The sequence below is a fragment of the Mauremys reevesii genome, linkage group 7, assembly GCF_016161935.1.
Source record: "Mauremys reevesii isolate NIE-2019 linkage group 7, ASM1616193v1, whole genome shotgun sequence".
NCBI lineage: Eukaryota > Metazoa > Chordata > Testudines > Geoemydidae > Mauremys > Mauremys reevesii.
In genome coordinates, this window is record NC_052629.1 from 48,837,162 (window position 1) to 48,859,352 (window position 22,191).

Here is a 22,191-nt window from a genome sequence, read left to right on the forward strand (position 1 = left end):
TGGACCCAGATTATGCCAGTTCTGTGCTTGCTGGAGATTTCCCCCTCCCTGGGTATACCCAACAAGGAGCCAATTTCCACTCCCTTGCACTGCCTGAATGCCACAAAGGGAGGAGATCAGAGCCCTTAAATTTCTATTTTATTGCCCACAGCCCAAATGTACCTTTAACAGAAAACTCTGCTGACCTGAGGTTTCTAACGTGGCTATGTCACAAGAGAGTAAAAATTGCATAGACTTACTAATTTGCATGATACATCACTGATTATGGTACACAGGGGAAGCTATAATTTGCATAAATGTTTGGGTCATCCCTGTTCAGAAAGAATCTACATCATGATAACCCTGAGCAGATATAATTAGGGATATAAAATTAAGGATACATAAGCATGAGGACAAATATTTCTGGGGCAATGCTGATTTTGTCAGCAAGTGCCTTATTGTTTCACTGGGCTTGGTTTTATGTGTTTCAACTATGTGAGCTTTTAGACAGCCCTCTGCATTTTCATGCATCTTCCATTGCTATCTGTATTCCCCTTGAGGGAGGCTAATTGAACATACAGAGCATCAGGAGTGACTCATTTAATCCAGTCAGGTGGTGATTAGGCTTTCAGAGCATTTGCATCACAGCAAGATGCTTGTGTCAGATTGTACAGCTGAATATTACACTCGGCATTGAAGATTAAAATGAAAAATGGACCAAGCATGAAACAGTAGCTGAAGGTACTGGTATAGATAAGCAACCTTGTCCTCATTGATTTGTCTGCAGTGAGTGCAAAGATCTGTTAATTTTGCCTTCGCAGCTAATGGAAAATGATAGGATAAACTGATAGAATCAGCAACAACCTCCCTACAAAAAAATGTCTGTACAAGAACAAATAAAAAACAACCTCATCCAAGAATCCTGAGGAAGACTGTATAGCTCTCAGTAACTCTGTTCACTGCGGTATACTTCACAATATGCTGTAGAGAGGTTTTGTTTTTTAGGGTTTTTTTTATGAATGGTAAACTGGGAGGGGCAAAATGTCATCAGATCCTGATGTCAGCACAATGAATGAAATGCTTGCATAGCATATTGCTCCAAGACCAAGAAAACAAGACACCACTTCAGATTGGTTTCCTAGAACAAATTGTCTTTTGCTGACGAAATCACCATTCCCACGTGTGTTGAATAATCCATATAAGTTAGGATTTACATAAGCAGAGGACATGAAGATACACATGGAATAATACAAATTTGATCTCTTACACATCCCTTTAAGAGCTGTTAGTGGATCACTCTTCTGCAGACACTGCTAATGGGCTCAGAGAACTGAAGACGTGTCACTGTATTTTTGTTGTTTTCTATCTAGCCCAATGTTCTGCTTTTGTCTGCACAATTCTTTGTTAAAGCTACAAGCCCTTGAAACTGACTTGTGCTCTGCATTTTTGCCAACCCAGGAAGAAACTCCTCAGCTGCAGGCTTTCAAGGATCCTCCAGCCCCTTCCTCAATTCAATCCAGTGTGCAAACTGATGGGGCCAGTTGTGGAGGTAAGCTGCTCTGTCATGATGTGTCCTCATTTGCAATTACAAGATAGTCTTATGTTCCAATATAATCTAATATTTGCAGCCCCATGGAATGCAGCCTGGATGAAATGTGAAGGCTGAAGCAGTGAGCTGCTGCAAATGCTAAAAAATGTAAACAAAGGGATAAGGTGTTAGCAAGGATAGAAATAAATTGCAGCAATCTTCTACTTTTCCTAGGTACAGCATTTTGCTTTACAGGCAATTTTAAGAGTCCAGATTCCCTCTTTTTCAGTTTGAGCTGTTTGTTTCTTTCAAGAGTGTAACCTTCTTTATTTCTTTACTGTGTTGCATCTGCATTGTGTGTGTGATATTCTGCCATTTCATGTAATTCTGTTTTGCAATTTTTTTTGTCAGAGCAATGTCACTTCATTTCTCCTATTATTGATTTTAATTTAATGCATCAGCAGAGAGATAGTGAAGGTGAGTTTTACAGCACGTTGATTTTAATCATTCATGAATCTGCCTTGTCCATCTTGCATATTATGATGTGTTCGTTTTTCTTTTCTTAACCCTACACACAGAAATGAATCCCTACAAATAAATGGCCCTAACACTCGGCATCATTTTCTGTCTGTTCATAGTTTATAATCACAGGGATGGCTGAATCATGATTTTAGGCAGAAGGGGAATCATTGTTTCTGAACAATAGATCTTGGTTAATAAGACTAGCATACCACACAGAGGAATGATATGTAAACTTAAATTGTGTATGGTCCACATTAAGACAAATAGGTCAGTACCACGAGGCCTAATCCTAATTCTGCAAGTAAATTTTATGGATAAAAGAAAGGTGAGTTCAGAAAATCTTATGTCAGAAGCTGTTGTTTGTTTGGATTTTCTGTAAAATGCAATAATTTTATATTATTTTTATTACTCTATTCTAGACATTCTCAAATGATGGCAATGTACTGCAAAAAATAAGGAATAGTTACACATAACCCTAATCATTGAAAATCTAAGCAATGCAAAGGATGATACATACTGTAGCCAAAAAGAGAGTGAAACATTTTGGCTTCTGAGTTGATTAGGAATAGGGTGTTTGTTTTTGTGTGTGTTTTATATCTGGCTGCTGCAACATAGGTGGAAAAACACCTTAACAGGTTTCAAATACAGCTGTAGGAATTCCTAACAAGCCTAGTTTCTCACCTGTATATTTGAGTCAAGAATGAAGACCATGCAAGTGCTACACAGGGCAAAGAGGTCTTGTAGTTTGCACTAAAACTGCATAGGCTCTTCCATTCATTGGCAAGGTCAATTTTTTATCCTTTTCCAATTTAACACAAATATTTTGCTTCTGCGGTTTCATAATTCATCATCAGAGAATACTTGATATTCAGTGGAAGACTCTGCAACCTTTACCTTTGATTTGATTCTGACTGCATTTAAACTGTTAAAAGTCTCCCACTTCAAATAACACGTACAGCATTAATCTGTTCATTTACATTTACACTGCAGGATACTGGAAGATGTAGCATTTCTCTCACAGTCCAAATAGAGCATGATCTGCCGTTCAGTCATTTCCAACCTGTGCTTTAGGGGAAGCTTGGTTGTGCATTCATATGCATTTGATATACATTCTTTTGCGGTAGCACCTGCTTTTGGCAGTTTTTGTTTACTGACTTGTTATTTTAACATAAACAACACTGGTCCTTTTTCTCTCTCTTAAACTACTGGTGGAATTCATCAGTTCAATCAGTTGAAACACAGTAATCATAGAGGTCTAGATTCTGCTATCAATTATATCAATGTAAATCTGGATGAAGTTGGTGGATTTATACCAGGATAACTGATATCAGAATCTGGCCTTTAGGGTATTTTTAGTGCTGGGCAAATAATGGATATTTCAGTTCATTGGGAATTTTGAAATTTGAAAAAAAATATGTTTTGGGTGAAACCAAAAATGATTTTTTTTAAAAAATTTTTTTCAGTGAATCAAAAAGTTGAAAAAATGTAGAGTTGTGCTGAAATGTTTCAATTTGGGGGCATTTTGCCAGAAGGCAAGGAAGACTAGATTGCCAAAACACATGGGCTAGGGAGATGATGAGGAAGAGGAGAGAAGGACCTGCAGTCCCTTATAATCTTTAGTCAGGTGGTGAGGGTACTCTCCAGGGATGTGGGAGACCTGAGTTCAGTTTCTCCTTCTCCCTTATGTGGAGAAGGAGTGGGAAGTTAGGTCTCCCAGATTGCAAGAGAACTCAGTACAAATTCAGAAACTGTTCCAGGCTGACCAAATCTGCATTTTTTTCAGTGAATAAATAGCGATATTTAAAATGTCAGATGCATAAATTTGTAATATAAACATGATTACATAATAGATTTCACTTCTCTGATTTCACATTCCAATTAATAAAAGTAAAGGAAATACCATTTTTATGAACCAAGGTTAACTAGAACATACTGGCAAAACAATGGAATGCTTAGGACAGCAATTTTGTCTAGGGATCCCAAAATGTTTAGTGACTCTCATTCTATAAGTCCCTGAAGACTGTGCGGGACAAGCATGTTCAAATTTACTTACGAACCTGTAACTTCTTGAACCAGTGTTTGTATAAGGAGGCTATGATGAATTTCAATGATCATGAATTCAAACATATTAAAATAGGAGGAAATAAAATTAATGAATGTAAATAATTACTTAGCGTAACTTTGGGGTATGTGGCTACATAGCTAACAAAGAGTGGGTATCTAACTGTGAGTGGTTGAACTCTAAGAAGTTTTACACATCTTTTACAAAAAATGCTAATTCTTGCAATCACTGACACAGTATATATTTGAATGCATATGTATATTATACCTATATATGTATAATATACATATATATAACAGATGTGGATAATTTTTTATTAGCTATTTAAGAACATCATGTGAGAACACAGACTTGAAATTGTTTCTATGATAGCTTTGATGTCCCCATTGATCAGGCATATTGCATGTTTTGCATGTGTTACTAGCCCTTGGCTTAATGTCAGATTATGAGCTCTGGTTTTGTGCTGACATTAGACCAAATTTGTCGGATTAGGATAGATGTAGGATTGGAGCCAGTTTGCTGGTTTGGGTTAAGGATGGTTTTAGCTTTTGATTTTTCACTAAGGTTAAAAGGCTAGGGTAAATGTTGGGCTAGATAAATGTTGGGCCCATTCATTGGTGGTGTAGGCTAAAGCCTGGGATCCTTTTGAGGGCCCCGGCTGGAGTATAGAGTTGATGCCAGGATTGTGGCATGAAATTGTTATTATTGGGGTCAGCTTGTGAACTTGGGCTAGTGCTAGGATGCCATGAGTTTACGACTGTGGCTATGGTTGACGTTGGGCTGTTTTATGGGCCCTATCTAAAATTGTGCTTGGGTCCCGTGATGGGGGACACTCTCACCGCATGTAAGTGCCTCTTGCTGGGTGGGTACAAACCTGCACTCTCTCTGTCTCTCTCTTCACGGTGCCTCTAACGGCTGTTGCCCTTGTCAGTGGCTCAGCCCTCCAGCCAAGTCACACACAATCAATGTGCGTGAATGCACAACCCCCTTCCACGGGAGAAGGTCCAGTCGGGCTTGTCCCTGTGCCATTGTAATGTCTTTAGCCATCCCTCTGAGCTCAGTTCTCAGCCCCTTCTGGGCTAGCTTTAAGTCTCTGCCCTGATATAGAGCAATGCCCCAAGGGCTTTCTCCCTGGAGACTCTTTAAGTCCTGCCCTTCACTTGGGCCTCTAAACAAGCCTTATCCCCTTCTCGGGGATTAGGCCACCCTGCCAGTCACCAGTAGGGGGACCTCTACCTGCCCAGTACTCCAAGTCCTGACCCAGAGACCCTATAAATAGCAGCCACATGCTTCTTCCTGCAATAGTTGCTGCTGCTATTCTCTGGGCCACTTCCCACTTAGCCCCTTCCTTTTCACCTTTACCTCAGGGTTGAAGTTCTTCCTCGTGGAATGCCAACGTCAGCAGAACCCATCTTTTGATTCTCCCTGGAGCTCCAGCAAGGAGCATCTTTCTTGTTCCTCTGGTCCCTGCCAGGAACTGACTAGCTCAGCCCCTGCAACTCCTTTTATCTGAGCCTGCTGAGCTTTGATAGGATGTTTCCCAGGCAAAGAGGACTCAGCTTTACTGCTCCTTTTCTGGGGTGGGGTGGGGTGTGGTAGGACCGCAGCGCCTCCAGCAGGGTGCCTTGAAGGGCCTGGTACATCCCATCACAGGTCCAATTTAGGAGCCCAGGGTATTTTTAGAGCCAGTTTGTGTGTTTAATCTAGGCTTAGTGCTGTGGTTGCCTTGTGTCCAAGCTGTAATGAACCCCATTGCTCAAACTTTGTCCATCTCTCAGTCTGACCTCGTAGTGCTGGTCAGACACTCTACCACTTATGCCATTGAAACTTATGTCACTCAGAGGTCTGTTTTTCCACACTCCTGAGCAACATACGTTTTTCTGTCATAAGTGATAGTGTAGACATGGCCTTAGCCTGCCCAGAGAACAGACAGTCTTCTCCCCACCCTCCCTTCCCTAGGCAACAATGTAATATATAGGGGAAACGAAGACACACTCAGAACTCATAAAAATATTATAAAAAATTCCCACTTCATCACACCTTGTATTTGGCAGATGTACAGATTTGTGAACAGCCTCCACCAAGAGCCCCAGAATCAGAGTGCAAAATATGGAAATCTTTCTGCGGCCCTTATGGTATTCAGGGACTTTCCAAAATTTTAACACTGCCATTTTTCTTTGACAGTGCAAATCCCAGTACTTAATATGGTTTCAGAATAAGAACACTTCCTTTTAATTATGCTAATAGATGGTCAGCAGCAGAGGCTATTTCCACCCCTCCCCACAATGGTTCCTTATGTTTCTCAAAGCTTGAAAAGTATGTGAAATTTAAAAGGAGTTAATACAATTAATTCCAGAGGACACCACAGTATTATTTTTAGGGGAAAAAAGTAGGTTAGATTCATGTACTGTAACTGTATTATGTCTTTTAAAACAATGAAGGGATTCACTGTCAGACGATAGCATTGTTGCTTACCTTTGCTATGTAGCATTCGTTAATCCATTTATTTCACATGTGAATTGTTTGTGCAAGTCACAACTTAGGCAGGTGCAATGTCCTAGCCTACATTTCTTCAAAATTCCTTTCTGCATATTTCACTGGAGGAAGGATTTGGATCTCTCACATACTTTACAAATTCTGCAAAGTATAGGTCTGGGGAAATCTCTTTCCATGTATTTTTCCATAGTGTGTGTCTTATAACCCATTTTTTGTCAGTTGATAGCCATGAAAGTTATAAAAGACAGTGTAAACTTTTCATTTCATTTACATTTCATTGTAAATCACCAGCTTACACTATACACTACACTTCGTGGGTTCACAAAATGTAAAATGGTCATTTATATTGAGATACATTAAAAAGATTATATAATACTTACACTGTTAGCTAACAACTGATGTTCTGTAACTCTGGAATAGAGTATTTTGTTGTTTTTAACATCATTAAATGCATTTGAAATATTTTATTTTGCATTTTTATTTTACTTGTTTTCCTAAATTGTGTAATTATGGGTCAGCATCGGACATGCATAGTCTTTGCATGGCTTTTATATCTTTTGATAAATCTGTTCATCTTGGTTCCTCTTTCCAGGGGATTTATTTAAGGGTGGTGGGAGAGTGAGTACAAATGGGGAGAAAATGGTTTTTCTGCCCTGCAAAATATTTCAAGATTTCAAAATTGTTCCCAGTCCACACTGGGATGAAACCGAGACCTTTCAAAAAAAAATTGCAAAAAAACTCCCGCACACAGAGAGAGGGAATAGCCAATAGCCCAGTGCTTCTGGCACCCTTCTGGGATGTGGAAGACAGGAGACCCAGGTTCAAGTCCCTGCTCTACCTGATTCATGGCCCAGGATGGAATTTCTGGTCAAATAAGAGCGTGCACAAGAGAGACAAAGCTCCACCTCAGAATAGCCAGTAGCCAAGTGACTAGGGCACTCCCTCATCTCAGGTGAATGTCCTAACCACCAGGCATATTGGCTGTGCTGGGGTGGGTCTCTCTCCCTCTTTCCTTTTGGAGCTATTAGGTCATTCTCCTGGGATGTGGGAGTGCCATAATCACTGGCAGGGGTGGCTCCAGGCACCAGCTCAGCAAGCACGTGCCTGGGGCCGCAAGCCAGGGTGAGGGGGGCGGCCTGCTGATTGTTGTGAGGGTGGCAGTCAGGGAGCCTTCGGCGGCATTTCTGCAGGAGGTCCGCTGGTTACCGCGGCTTCAGCAGCAATTTGGCGGCGGGTACGCCAAAGGCACAGGACCGGTAGATCACCTGCAGAACCGCCGCCGAATCTGCGGGACCGCCGGACCTCCCGCAGATACGCCGCCGAAGGCTCCCTGACTCGGACTTCCCGCAGAAATGCCGCCAAAGGCTCCTTGACTGCCATGCTTGGGGCGGCAAAAAACATAGAGCTGCCCCTGACCACTGGGCTATTGCCTATTCTGGGGTGGGTCTCTCTCTCTCTCTCTCTCTCTTGTTTGACCAGAAATTCCATCCTGGACCAGAAAAACCTTCCCAAAGAAACTTTTTATCAAAGCCAAGATATTTCTGCAAAAAGTTTCAGTTTCAACTAATCTGCACTTTCTGATGACCATCTATTTCACTGAAAAATTTCCTGACCAGAACTAGTTGTGACAAATAAGGCCAATGTACCTGGTTTGTAATTCTATCCAATAACATTTTGCTTAATAATTTCTACTTCATTGGTCAAATTCTCCTCTCCAGCACACTCGTAGCTCCTCAGGTTTCAGTGGAGTGGGAGAACTGTCTATATTGTTTAATTTGTCTGCACAAGAAGATGCTGCTGCTTATTGTTGGCCTAAGCACCCCCACAGTAAAAATTGTTCCAGCATTCCTGGCTGCTAACAACTGATTACGGGCAACTGTAATTCTAATTATTTAGCACATCACTTTGCAACCATTATAACATGCTTCTACCATGTTTTTTAATGTCATAAAGTGTCTGAATCAGTAACGTGGTACACTGTAAAACAAATACTCTATTCATATATTGATTAATATTCCAAATAGAACTATTTTTATTGCTCCTAAAAATGAAAGCAAGTAAAATAAAAATGCAAAATAAATGCATTTAATGATGTTAAAAACAACAAAATACTTTATTCCAGAGTTATAGAACATCACTTGTTAGCTAACAGTGTAAGCACTATATAATCTTTTTAATTTAGGAACATTTGGTGTTGTGTTGCCTGTAACATAGAAACAATTGGACAATGTCTGATAAAATAATATTTTAGATCATTTAAATCTATTTATTTTGAAGTCGGTGCCCAATTTTCTGCTTTCGAGGAGGGAGGCTGCTTGCAGCCGCTATTTTCCCACTGCTAAACAAGCTCAGTGATTATCTATTGTGCAGATAATAATTAAAATATAGTATAACAGTTCCATCAAAATCTTAATGGAAAAGGCCTTTTTATCTCTGAAAGTCCTACCCCCTCACCATGGGAAAATCCACAACTTAGTGCTCTAAATTAATAGGAATTAGAGGTATGTCTTCTGAATTTTTGTAACATCATTGATTAAAATTTCATTTTTAATTAAAAGCAAAGGTGAAGGAACATTTTCAGATCTGCAGCTTAACTGACATCTCCTTGCTGATCTGGGAGAAAATTAATGTTCAATTTCTTCTGCTGAAATTTTTTTAAAAAAATATGATATAATGAATCCCTTGTAATGTATGTATGATGCACAACTAATTCATGGTATGAACCTACAGTAAATATAAAAATAATTGATGCAGACTCCAATTTTGCATATAGATACAATTTTAAAGGGAAAATAAAATTAACTTTGCCTAGTTACAATATAATATATTAGTTATTAATACAGATGAAAATCTCTACCCATGTAGTTGAGAGAAAACACTGTCTTTTGACATTGAGAATTCTGTTCTGGCTTTTGTAACTTGTTTGTACATATATTTTCAACAGGGCTTTGTATGTTGGTACAGGATTTCGCCATCATGAAGCATAATCCTCTTAAAAGCACACCCCGTGGAAAAAAATACCAGTTAAGGATAAAATTCCAGCCTATTTTGTGTAAGCCTCTTGAGGGTGAGGAAGAGGGATCAGGGAGTCTCACTCTTTCAATGCAGAGTCAGGGCAAGATGTGGACTAGAACTACGCGGTCTTGTGGCCAGTGGGCAAAAGGAGGGAGGTGAGGTTCATAGACAGACAGATTTAAGACCTGAAGGGACCATTACGATCATCTAGTCTGACCTCCTGCTTAACAGAGGCTGTAGAATTTCACCTACATTTCTTACATCGAGCTGGATCTTGTGTTTGAGCTACAGAATATCTTTTAGAAATGCATCCTTTCTTCATTTAAAGACTTCAAGTGATGGAGGATCCACTACATTCTTGGCATAAGTTGCTCCAATGGCTAATTAAGCTCACTGTTGAAAATGCTCCTTATGCATTCCTTTTCTCAGACACTAGGTGCTGTCCACTCCTTAGGAGCCTATGCACCCATTAGTGCATGGGGACATTGCTAGCATAATGCCATATACCTAACACCCCAAGGCAGCCGACAGACTGCGCCACCTACATTTTACTGTTTACGCAACCAGTTTCAATTTTCTGTTCATGTATATTGGTCTGAATGGGTTAGTAATACATGATGGGTTAGTAATATTCTGCAGAGTGGCATCTTACCCTGAGAATTAAGAGCAGAATTCTACAGGACATGGGTCATCAGGCTAGAAGCACTCAATACGCCGCATGATAGGGTCCTAAATGTGTTACTTCTGCAGATGTGTCCTATCTTTCTCCCGAGCAAAGGACTGAGCCCTAAATTAGGGAATGAGTCTTATTTTACATCTGTCTTCATATTCTGCTGCAAAGAGTACATTTCAGAGAAAACTGATCTATAAAAACAGAGAAAATGCTTTTATTCTGAGAAACTTCCTATCTTTCTTTTAACAAAACTTCATGGTTTATTTTTACGCACACACACCTGTCTATATTCCATTGTGGAACTCAGAATACGATGTTATACCAGTTGTTGTAACCTATGTATCCTCCTTTGTTATGCTCTGATTTGGTACCACATTCTACCAGTGTATGCTGCATTGCTATACCATACATTATTCATTGTATTAATTGCAGCGTTTTCAAGCATCATACTTTGCTTCCATGAACACATTTGTTCATGCAGATTCTTTTCCTCTGTAGTTAACGAATTAGAGTGTTTTATGAGACCTTCAGTCCCATATTGATTTGATCTTGTCGTTATAGAGCCTGTACCAGCCCATAGAGACTGGCAGAGTGACGCAGACAACGGCCCAGAAGACCATCACTCCTTAGGGACCAGTAGACTACTATATCATATTACTGATGGAGATAATCCCCTTCTGTCACCACGCTGCTCAATCTTTAGTCAAAGCCAGAGATTTAATTTAGACACAGAGTCGGCCCCTTCCCCACCAAGTGCTCAACCTTTCATGATGTAAGAAAATAAATTTTTAACTTTAATTTTTATTATGTTTGTACAGTCTAGAACATTTGACTCTTCATATTTCTCAGATATGGTCATGTTTGCTCTAAACAGGGAAGTTTCATAATATAATATAATATAATTTGGCATGATTAATTTGAAATACCATAAATATGACCTAACATTTTCCAATGAGAACAAAATACAACATTAGCTGAAATCTCAGTTAATTATAGTTTAGTAATGACATTTTTAAAGGTTAGTTCATAATCAGTCTGAAAAGTGAACACAGGATAAAAAAGGTTATAAAAGGTCTAATTCAGAAAAGTTCAACTGCAATGGTACTGCATGAGTCATTCATTGGAAATGGAAGGCAGTGTCACAAAACATCTGAATAGTCCTTGTAAGTCCTTTTTGAAAATTCTAAGAATTAATTTCATGCTGGAACTCTGTTTTCTTTAAATTTTAAAAATAAAGTTTAGGCAAATACAAATAATCAAGCCTATTTATTCATAAATCTAAAAAGTCACACATGAAATATCCTACACAATGATTAAGCCCATTGTCAGTAAGGGTAGACTCTTGATTGCAACACTAAATGCCTGTAGAATAGAAGGTACTATACTAATGAAATATTTTGTGCTTTTTTTCAAGTTCTTGGCAACTTGTGATGACTAACTCTTAAACTCTGCTTTTTAAAGTCCAAAGTTAAAATAGTATACTTACAAATATTTTAACTTGAAATAAAACAAACTTGAAAAAAAAACATTTTTTTGTCCAACAAACCCATTTTTTTAGTGCATGGAAATTAGACAGAATCATTTTCAGTGGAGCTGATCGAAAACTTTCTGACTGAACATTTTTCTGTCAGAAAATGCCATTTTCCCAAAATCTAAACTTTTTATGAGAACATGTTTATTTTGACAAAATTCTGTTTAAAATGTAAAAAAATAATTATAAGAATATTTGTGTTTTGAAAATTAATTTTGTTTTGAATTTTTCTTTCATTATATTATAAATTATAATGCAATATAAAATAAGAAAAAAGTCAAAATTGGAATGAAACATTTTAATTTTATTTAAATGAAATATTTCAGTTTACTCTCAACTTTTTTTCTGAATTTTTGTTCTATAGGAAATTTAAAAAAAATTGTTTTCATTTTGATTTGGAACAAAAATAAATTTTGTAATGTTAGAATTTCCTGTGGACTGGAATTGTGACCAGCTCTGATTTTCAGTACTACATTTTCACCTGTTGGTGCCAATAATTAATTCTAATCTACAGAAATCATTATAGGCTGCCCTTTGGTCTGATTCAGGAAGTAAATATCTTCCTGAAATTGGCCCTAAATGCACTTCATATAAAAGAAGTGCCATTTTCTGTTCCCCTTGTTCACATTGCATCATACCTTACTCCACAAATAATTGAACTGAAGTCAGTGGGACTACTTATGGAGTAGGTGCTATTATTAAGTGTGAATAAAGGTATCAAAATCTGGCCTGTTAGGGTGGGAATTTCAAAATGGTTTTCAAAAGTTAGGTCAATGCGGAGACCTTTTCAGAATCCCACACTTAATAATCAAAGTAAGGTAGGAAAGGTGGGGGCTGCCCACTAAACACTATGCCACCTTCAAAGAAAAAAACATACCTTTCACATATTTACTTCATAAAGCCTAACCATTTCTCCTTGTGTCTACATATAGGAGAAATATCTGGAGTTCTAACACAATTTACATATGATTTAGACTAGAGATGGTTCTGTGTGGCTATAGTTCTGATTTCATGGCAGGAGATCAGAAGTGTTAGTTGCATTAACAGAGATTTTATTTCTACTTTTGCAGGCCCAGAAGTTCTTCCAGGTGTAATTGTGAGGACTGCAAAGAACCGCAGACAGTAATGCAACTTACCAAACATCTTCAAAGTCTCAAGAGAAAAATCAGGAAGTTTGAAGAAAAGTTTGAACAAGAAAAAAAATATCGGGTAAGAAAATAATCGGAGAAATAAGATGGAGTGAATGCTACATGTATTATGGATATCGTCCTTAAAGGTGTAGGATTGCTTCTTGCAAAATAATAGAAAAAAATCGATATCTGAGTGATTATAGGACATAATTGTGAAGCTCTGTTTTGAGTTACCTTCATTGGGGAGTATCCATCAATCAAGATGGGTGATGGTAACATTTAACTACTTTAAAATATCCTGAAAATCTGTAAGATAAAAGAATGTTCTGATACTTATAAATAGCTTCTGACTTGCATTGTAGATAAAATTATTAGCTTGGCAACTTTGTTCTGCTATGTAGCTTTTCTCATTCATGCGGACTGAGTTATCTTTTCAAAAAATCAAAAAACAATAACATTCTTTAGAAGTAATTTGTCAAATAAAAAATGAAGGCTCTGGTGTGCAGCTCAGTGGTATCTGTGTCCCGAGATGTACAATATATGGCAGAGAGAGCCCCAAGTATTGACTCTGGCTAAAGCAAAAGCTAAGGAGCCATTCATCTCTAGGGTATAGGATATTGTGTGGTGTGAGTGGAGGTCTGTAAGGATTCACCCTCTTGTGCAGTTTCCCCATACACAAGTTGTGGCATCCTCCCCATTTGTGTCTCAGTAGCATCCCATCGTCTATCAGAACATTCCTCTGGTGTCTGAAAGGGAAAGCAGTTTCCTTGGAGGACATGATGCTCCTTTGCTACTACTGTGATATATGAAAGCTACATATATAGTCTGTAAAAATAATAAGCACCTTCCAACCATACTTCATTGGAATCAGACCTCCTTATCTGTTTGAGATTATATTGCCCTCTAATGATTGGTCAATAAAGTTAATATAAGCCCTAATATTACTGATAGCTGATAGAGATTCTCCTTTAGCTCAAATGGTGGAAATAGCACTCTTTGAAGGGGAAGAACCTTGCTGCATCTGTGAGATTTTGGTGGCAGCCATGGAACATAAAAAACAGATGCATTTGTCTCTTTCCATATTGAGCTTCTAATAGCTAGGTAGAGATAGATCTGTAAAATAAACTAAATCATCAGAATATTGTGCAACAGCCTTGACCCCACTTCCAGTCCTTGGGATTCATCATTGGTTATTATTCAGCAACCTTTTTGAGGGCTACACCTCTGGTTAGTTTACAGAGAGTGGAACAGGATCAACAGACTCCACTCGCTCAACCTGGTGATTTCCGTGGAGTTTTGTCAAAAAAGGGGAAGCCAGGGAGCTGGGTGGGGTTTACTTCCACATTTTATATGTCATGGGGCTGGTATAAGTGATAGTCAATGAAAGGTAGTGGGCGTGAACAACGGTGGTCTATATCTATCCAGAATTATGATTTTTTAGGCCCTATATTGCTGCAGTCATTTTAAAAGGTATTTTAAGATCCTTCTGCCGGTGGGTGTGGGTGTGTGCGCGCGCTTACTAGTTGGCAAACCCAAATAAACACAGGGGCAATCCTGGAAGTAATAAAAATGAAAAGATTTTCATCCATCCCCTTTTTTGTAGATACTTGAATAGGTTGGGGAAAACCATTGATCTGGGAAGCAGAAGAGAGTGAAAAGGGTAGTACTCTTAATATTACCACAGATAAATTAATAATCCTTTTCTGATTTTCAGGAGAGCAGAGGAAGAAAACACAGGGCAATCAGACAGATAATATTACAGTTATATTAATCATCAGGCTCAATCCTGAAGGGTATGGTGGTGATCATATCACTGACCTCATAGAGGCTTGGCAGTCCTTCAGGATACAGAGGGGTGTCCATCTTAGTGACCTCACAAAGACCTGGGATATGTGAGCAGTCCCACTGGATACAGTGAGTGAATCAATAAACCCCCCTACCAGATACAGAGAGGGGAGCAGTGAGTGTGTGACCTTAAGACTCGGTCAGGTGGAAGGGGAGTGAATGAATCACTAGTCTCACTGCCACATACAGCAAGGGAAGCAGTTAAGTCACTATATGACTTTTTTTTATTACACGCGTATGCCAGATGAACTAGGCAGGCAGCAAGGCTCACAGCATTTTCCCCCTCTACCTCCCCCCCTTAACCCCCTCCCAAAGCCCTTCTCTCCTACACAACATGTTTAAATTGTTGTGGGTGTTCAGTCTTTTTAAAAAGTTTCTGTTTTGATTCTGTGCAACTGCCACTGTGCAGTAAATGCTGACAGGAATCAAAAGAGGGAGGAGATGAAGGCAGTGAAAGGCTGTAGTCAGGAGTAGTCTGCTGCTTTGACAGTGGAGAAAAGCTTGAACTACATACAGGAGGGAAGAGGAAAGGACTCGAGGAGGAGGAGACATGGCTGGAGTAGAAGGAGAGGAAGATTATCTTGGTAGCAGTGTTTGCACAGATTTAAAACACATTTAACAGGTTTTTCAATTGAATTGGGTGAAAAAATTGAGGTGAAATGCATAAAATATTACTTTCAAAGATTTTAGGGACCCTGGTCTTAAGGACTGCAGTAAGGGCTCCGTCCGGAAAAGTGTTGAGCATTTGGATTCCCATCCTGCAAATCCTGCACGTGCTAAACTTTAAGCATGTGAGTAATCTCACTGAGGTCAACGAGACTATTCACTAGGGTGACCAGATGTCCCGATTTTATAGGGACAGTCTCGATATTAGGGGTTTTTTCTTATATAGGCGCCTATTACCTCTCCACACTCTGTCCCAATTTTTCATACTTGCTATCTGGGCACCCTACTACTCACACACACCCACACAGTTTAGCAGTGCTTAAGTGATTTGTAAGACCAGGGACAGAATGCTCAGCACTTTGCAGTATCAAGCCCCAATACAAGAAGATAATAAGCTTATTGGCATAATCAAGCCAAACATGTAAAATGGAGAGTGTATATAATATAATGCTTAGCAGTGATTTGGGATCTTAACTATTTCTGGCCATATGATGCGTGGAAGAATCACCATCTACATGGACCATGGTAACCTGATATGGCTCATATACAGGCCGTCACTATAACGTTCGTTGCCACAGTTCCTCACATCTGGATAGACACCAAAGTGAATCCCATACAGCCTCCTTGAGATCTTCCAGGTTCCGCTAGGGCATACTTTTTTGAGCTAAGGTATCAGGTCACAAACTGGTATCAGGCTGTTGTCACCACCCTGTCCTTCTCGTATTGTTAAATGGGAGAGGGTCCTGAATAGATCCTGATAAATAACAATGAGGTCCTGGGAGGGGATCCTTGAATAGAAATGTTGACAACAACAACTCTGTTGGGGGAGGGGGTGTAGAAGGATTAGGTAGATGCCTATTCTTTTTTGTATGAGGGAAATAAATATATCTCATAATTCACTGTGATTCTCATTAACATGGAATCTTTGTTCTGAAATATTTTGTATTTTAAAGAAGCTATTTCTTTATTGGATGAGTATAGCAGGAGTATCATCAGAATTCCTGCTACATCAAGCACAAGTTCGATTTTTACAAACATAGGCCTGAATCTGCAAAGACTCACGCACATGCTAAACCTTGTGCACTGTGCATTGACTCGCTTTGCAGGATCAGTCCGTAGAGAATACAAGAAAAGGAATAGTCCCATCATCAGTTCTTTTCTGTTCTCTTATGTGCAGCCTTCACATGGTGACAAAACTTCCAATCCTGAAGTCCTGAAATGGATGAATGACTTGGCTAAAGGTCGTAAACAGCTCAAAGGTACATAATAGCGTATAGTTTCATTTTATTGCACAGTGGACAATTTCATAGTACTGGAAACTTTGTAAAGCAGTGCTAATGCAGTAGGAGCATTTTAGTATTTGTTTTTTGCTCTTTGCTCCCAATTTCTATTTCACTAAGTTTCATTAAGGACAAAAAGAAAGATGAAATGGCATGTGCAGGGCCAATGTCTCCCCGCCATGCTCAGGGAAAGTCAGTTCAACCATATTCAATAGAGCTGAAAAAGAGAGAGCTTATTCATAACTATCAACATTTTTGCAAACAGAGATGCAATTTTAAATATTAGCCTCAATGTTTGTCTGATGTTTCAGCATCATTAGCATTAGCATACTGTACATAATTGCCAAGTTAATGGGTTTGTTATACTGATACCATTCACATTGTAGTGGTAAAGGGGGCTTGTTGAATTTACATTACAAAACTCCATTTTAAACCACCTATTATTTAGTCATTAAAATAGCTTCTTGCCTGAAATTAGATTTAATACCAAAGGTCAAATTTTTCCCTTGACAGCCTATACGTGGCTCCATTGACCAGAGTGGGGAGCAAAATATGCGTATCCAAGGGGAAAATTTAGCCACTATTGATTTTTCAGAATAAAAATAAAACACAAGCTATTTTTAAAGTAATAAAAGAATCATTTTTGTTTTAGATGCATTTTTCACCATTAAGTGAATCATAGTATTACACTTCAGTACTGTAGGGTGGGATTTTGATAAGTGCTTAAAGCGTCTAGAAACTCAACTGCCATTGAAAGCCAGTGGAAGATGGGCACCAAACTCCATGAACTCATTTGAAAATCCCTCTCTTAAATATCAAGTGATTAGTCTGCATTGTCACAAGTTTTTTAAAATAACCCCTTTTTTAACTAAAGAAAAGCAAATTAGCTGTAAAATGGCCAAACTACATGTGTAACTTCTTGTAAATTGCCACTTTGAATCGATTATATTTCAAAATGATAAAACCCAGTTCACATACATAAATTTTCATACACCTTAAAGGCCCTGATCCTGCAAACACTTGAGCACATGCTTAACTTTACTACCATGAGAAGTGCCATTGATTTCAGTGGGAGTACTCGCAGTAGTAAAGCTAAATGCCTGTGTGACTGTTTGCAGTATTGGGTGCTTTTACGAAGGAAGTAAGTAGCATTAGTGCTATTTTAGAAGCAGGGAAACTAAGGCAGAAAGGGGTGAAGTGACTTGCCTAAGGTCAACCAGTAGACCAGTGGCAGATTCAGGAATAGAGTCCAAGCTCCGAAGGCTCAGGCCAGTGCCCTGTCCATAGTTCCTCACTCCTTCCCACATCCTCTGGTCTGAGCAAGGAGGAACTATGGGTGTCTTTAAGCCACCTTTAGACTCAATCCTAGGCTGGCCAGGGTCCAAGCTGGTCCCTGTTGTAACATCATATTACAATAATATAATGGATGCCTTGTCTGATGCTGGACGTCATTCTGGAAGTGGAGATCAACCAAGCATAATGGCTGCCTGCCTACATCCTTGTCCATGGTCACACCCTCTATATAAGGGGCTTGGATGGGTTGTGGTATGGGGTAGTGGCAGCTCTATCCCACCTGGCAACTTCTGCTGTTTATGCTGCACCTGATTCCTGCCTGTTTGAGTGAATGCTCTCAGATGAGGGGTAGAGGAATTAAAAACTCAAGTTAAGGATCATTAATTTCCCAAATGATTGTGGTACGTTAACAAACTAACACAAGGAACCAAGGTGTTTTTCTTATAGTGTCAGAAGAAACCTTTTGACAAATGTTTATTAAAAACTCATTTGCCAAGTAACTTGCTTTTTTGACCAGAGCTTAAACTCAAAATGTCAGAAGAGCAAAATTGTACCCCTAAAACACCCAAAAGAATTGTGCAGCATGAGAGCCCTGGAATATACAAAGAGACCAGGAAGCAAGAAGCGGCAAGTACTGAACCAAATCCATCCGTCGAAGAAACCATGGATACCATAATGAAGCGATTAAAGGAGAAAAGACAACAGTTTAACCTCCCTGAATCTATAAAGGTATGTGTGTTTCTTAAAGAATAATCACAACTGGGGAAGAAATTATATATTGTTTTTAGCTGTCAGTACCATACTCGGTGTATTCTGAACTGCCGTGTTGCAATGGTATCCTACAGGTCTTGCACCACAGGAGCATAACCCTGACAGCATATTTTTGCGCTAACAAAATCACTGACCCTAGTACATGTTTCAGAGTAGCAGCCTTGTTAGTCTGTAGCCACAAAAAGAACAGGAGTACTTGTGGCACCTTAGAGACTAACAAATTTATTTGAGCATAAGCTTTCATGGGCTACAGCCCACTTCATCGGATGCATGCAGTGGAAAATACAGTAGAAAGATATATACATACACGCGCGCGCGCACACACACACACACACGAAACAATGGGTGTTACCATACACACTATAAGGTGGTAACACCCATTGATTCATGTTCTGTGTGTGTGTGTGTGTGTGTGTATGTGTATATATATATATGTATATATACACACAAAGTCCCCAGTCCACCTGAGGGGAGAAGGGATATGAACTGGGATCTGCCACTTTTCTGGTGAGTGCTCTAACCATTGCACTATGATATTCTGATATAAGGCACCCTCAGTCTCTCCTGTTGAAGCAGTTCCAGTGTGGATAAATAATTTTAAAAAAATATTGGAGCAGGGGGACTGGATCCTGGGTTTCCCACTACTGGGTTAGTTATGAGGGATGAGGTCCTTCTCCTCTTCTCTAGTGTTGCTACCTCTAAAGTACAAAAAATTGGGACATCTGAGATGACCCTGAGCCCATAAAACTGGACAGATGGCAGTGTGCATGGAGCACCCTTGCAGATTTTGCAGGATAGCTACCTCAAAAAAGAGATGGACAAGTGGCTACCCTATCCTCCTCCTTCCTCTCCCTCCCCCCATTTTTGCGTAAGCTTGCCTATAGGGACCTGGTTTGGTAGGTGAGGTCTGAGCACACTTACTGGATCAAACCCTGCAGGCAAATTAGGCAGAGGAACGTGAATTGCTCTGGGGCATAGCCATCTGGATGCCTGACATGGGACTGCACTGAGCATGCTCAGAGGCAGAAACATAGGTTCCTAGGGATCTTCTGCAAAAATGTAGGTGCTGCTGAGCAGTTTTACATGACTAGGGGGTTTGACAGAAGCTTTGAATCCTAGTGGACCCGATTCTGGGATTTACATGCCTGAAGTGGCAGTTAGGCAACTAAGCCCTTTTGTGAATCTAGCCTGAAGTGCCCATTCTTTTCAGCAGGGTTTGCAGGTAGCACTGAGTGCACTATGTTTGGAGGTGAATGTCAATATCTGCATTAGAAAGGAATTGTAATAGCTTTGCTGTTTCAGATTACAGGTACATCAAAAGCATGTTCTCCAATCTATCAAAGCTGGTGATAGAGCACAGCAATCATATCTCCAGTCCACAGAGACACTGTGACTATGAAGAATCACTATGGGCTTGTTTACAAGGTGTGGTAAAGCCCACTTCAGGGGTGTGATTTATTGAGTTCTAACATGCTGCGCTCTAACTGTCACGTGTTGACCCTGTTGGTGTGCACGAGCCACCTTTTAGTTCATGCTAGCAGGGTCTACTCAGAGCAGTTAGGGTGCAGCACCTTAGAGTGCTCTACAAATCAGACCCCTCTAATGTGCTTTGCTGTGCTGTGAAGACAAGCCTGAAGAGGTTCAAGTGTCTGTTCTGTGTCACACCCTGAGGCACACACAAAGCAGTGTCATTGAAAACCGTGGGCTTTGGTGAGATACTGTGGTGTACAGTTAGTATTTATAGTCTATGGGCTCTGCATCCTGTGGAACCCCTGTGAGTTAGAGAAAAGGACCATTGCAAAGCTAAAGAATTTTGTGCAACTTTTTAAAAAAATGTCTTCTCCATTTTAAAATTCACTCCAGTTTGAACACTTGATGAATCTTACTCTGCTGTTAAAACCCAGAAGAAATGCCACACTCATCAGCCAGTGATAAAGTATATACAGTAAAGTATATAATGATGCCACCACTTATCTGTAGCTGGCACATACAGGATATATACAGCTATATAATAATACCACATTTACCATCAGGATAAATATACACACCAAAGGCCACTATTTCTAATTTTCATAGATTCCAAGGCCAGAATCTGTATGACCTTTGGTATAACACAGGTCATGGAACTTCCCCAAAATAATTCCTAGAACATACTGTTTAGAAGAACATCCAATATTGATTTTAAAATTGTCAGTGATGGAGATTTCACCACAATCCTTGGTAAATTGTTTTGTTCCAGTGTTAATTATCCTGACTGTCAAAAATGTACGTCTTATTTCCTGTCTGAATTTGTCAAGCTTTAGCTTCCGGCCATGTTATACCTTTTGTCTGCTAGATTGAAGAGCCCATTATTAAATGTTTGTTCCCCATCTAGACTGTATTAAGTCACCTCTTTAACCTTCTCTTTGTTAAGCTAAATAGATTGAGCTCTTTGAGTCTATCACTGTAAGGCAGGTTTTCTAATCCTTTAATCATTCTCTTGGCTCTTCTCTGAACTTTCTCCAATTTATCAACCTTCTTCTTGAATAGTGGGCACCAGAACTGGACACAGTATTCCCACAGCAATTGCAACAGTGCTCATACAGAGGTAAAATAACCTCTCTACTCCTAGTTGAGATTTCCTTGTTTGTGCATCCCAAGATTGCATCCCACTCATACTGAGAGTTCACATTCACCTGATTATCCACCATGACCCCCAAATCTTTTTCAGGGTCATTGCATCCCAGGATAGAGAACCCCGTTCTACATGCTTTGTTTCTAGTTGTATACATTTACATTTAGCTGTATTAAAAAGGTATATTGTTTGTTTGCACCAGGTTTACCAAGTCATCCAGATTGCTCTGAATCAGTGACCTGTCCTCTTCATTATTTACCACTCCCCCAATTTTTGTGTCATCTGAAAACTTTATCAGTGATGATTTTATGTTTTCTTCCAGGTCATTGATAAAAATGCTAAATAATGTAGAGCCAAGAACTGATCCCTGTGGGACTCCACTGGAAACAAATCTGCTCGATGACTATTCCCTGTTTACTTTTTGAGACCTACTAGTTAGCCAGATTTTACCCCTTTTAATGTGTGTGATGTTAATTTTATATTATTCTAGTTTTTTAATCAAAATGTAGTGTGGTATCAAGTCAAACGCCTTAGAGATCTCTAAGTACACCGTACCCTCACTAGAACACGGGATTTGTGATCCATGCGTGGTACTGCATTAAAATTAATTGCAATTAAAGTAATTAAATGTGACCGTGTTATATGCAAATTCGTACTATATAGACGCGTGTTCTAGCGAGGGTCCACTATTACTTTTATCAGCCAAACTTGTAATCTCATCAAAAAAAAAATCAAGATAATTTGACAGGATCTAGTCTCCATAAAGCCATGTTGTTTCGCATCAAT

The 22,191-nt window shown here is 39.3% G+C and overlaps 1 protein-coding gene and 1 long non-coding RNA gene across 9 annotated transcripts in view; one reads left to right on the plus strand and one right to left on the minus strand.

Moving 5' to 3' along the window:
• The window catches only part of FAM13C (family with sequence similarity 13 member C), a 243,414-nt gene that overhangs the window by 201,739 nt on the left and 19,484 nt on the right, over positions 1–22,191 (plus strand). For all 8 annotated transcript variants that reach the window (XM_039547402.1, XM_039547403.1, XM_039547404.1 and 5 more), the window contains 5 exons: positions 1,438–1,528; positions 10,837–11,047; positions 12,877–13,015; positions 16,625–16,706; positions 18,538–18,749. In XM_039547402.1, the coding sequence (XP_039403336.1) occupies positions 1,438–1,528; positions 10,837–11,047; positions 12,877–13,015; positions 16,625–16,706; positions 18,538–18,749 (735 nt within the window). The remainder of the gene's footprint in view (positions 1–1,437; positions 1,529–10,836; positions 11,048–12,876; positions 13,016–16,624; positions 16,707–18,537; positions 18,750–22,191) is intronic.
• Positions 9,171–14,958, minus strand: LOC120409389. Its single transcript, XR_005601275.1, has 3 exons — positions 14,755–14,958; positions 10,255–10,466; positions 9,171–9,231 (listed from the first exon to the last, which is right to left on the minus strand). It is a non-coding gene; the product is annotated as an uncharacterized LOC120409389 (long non-coding RNA).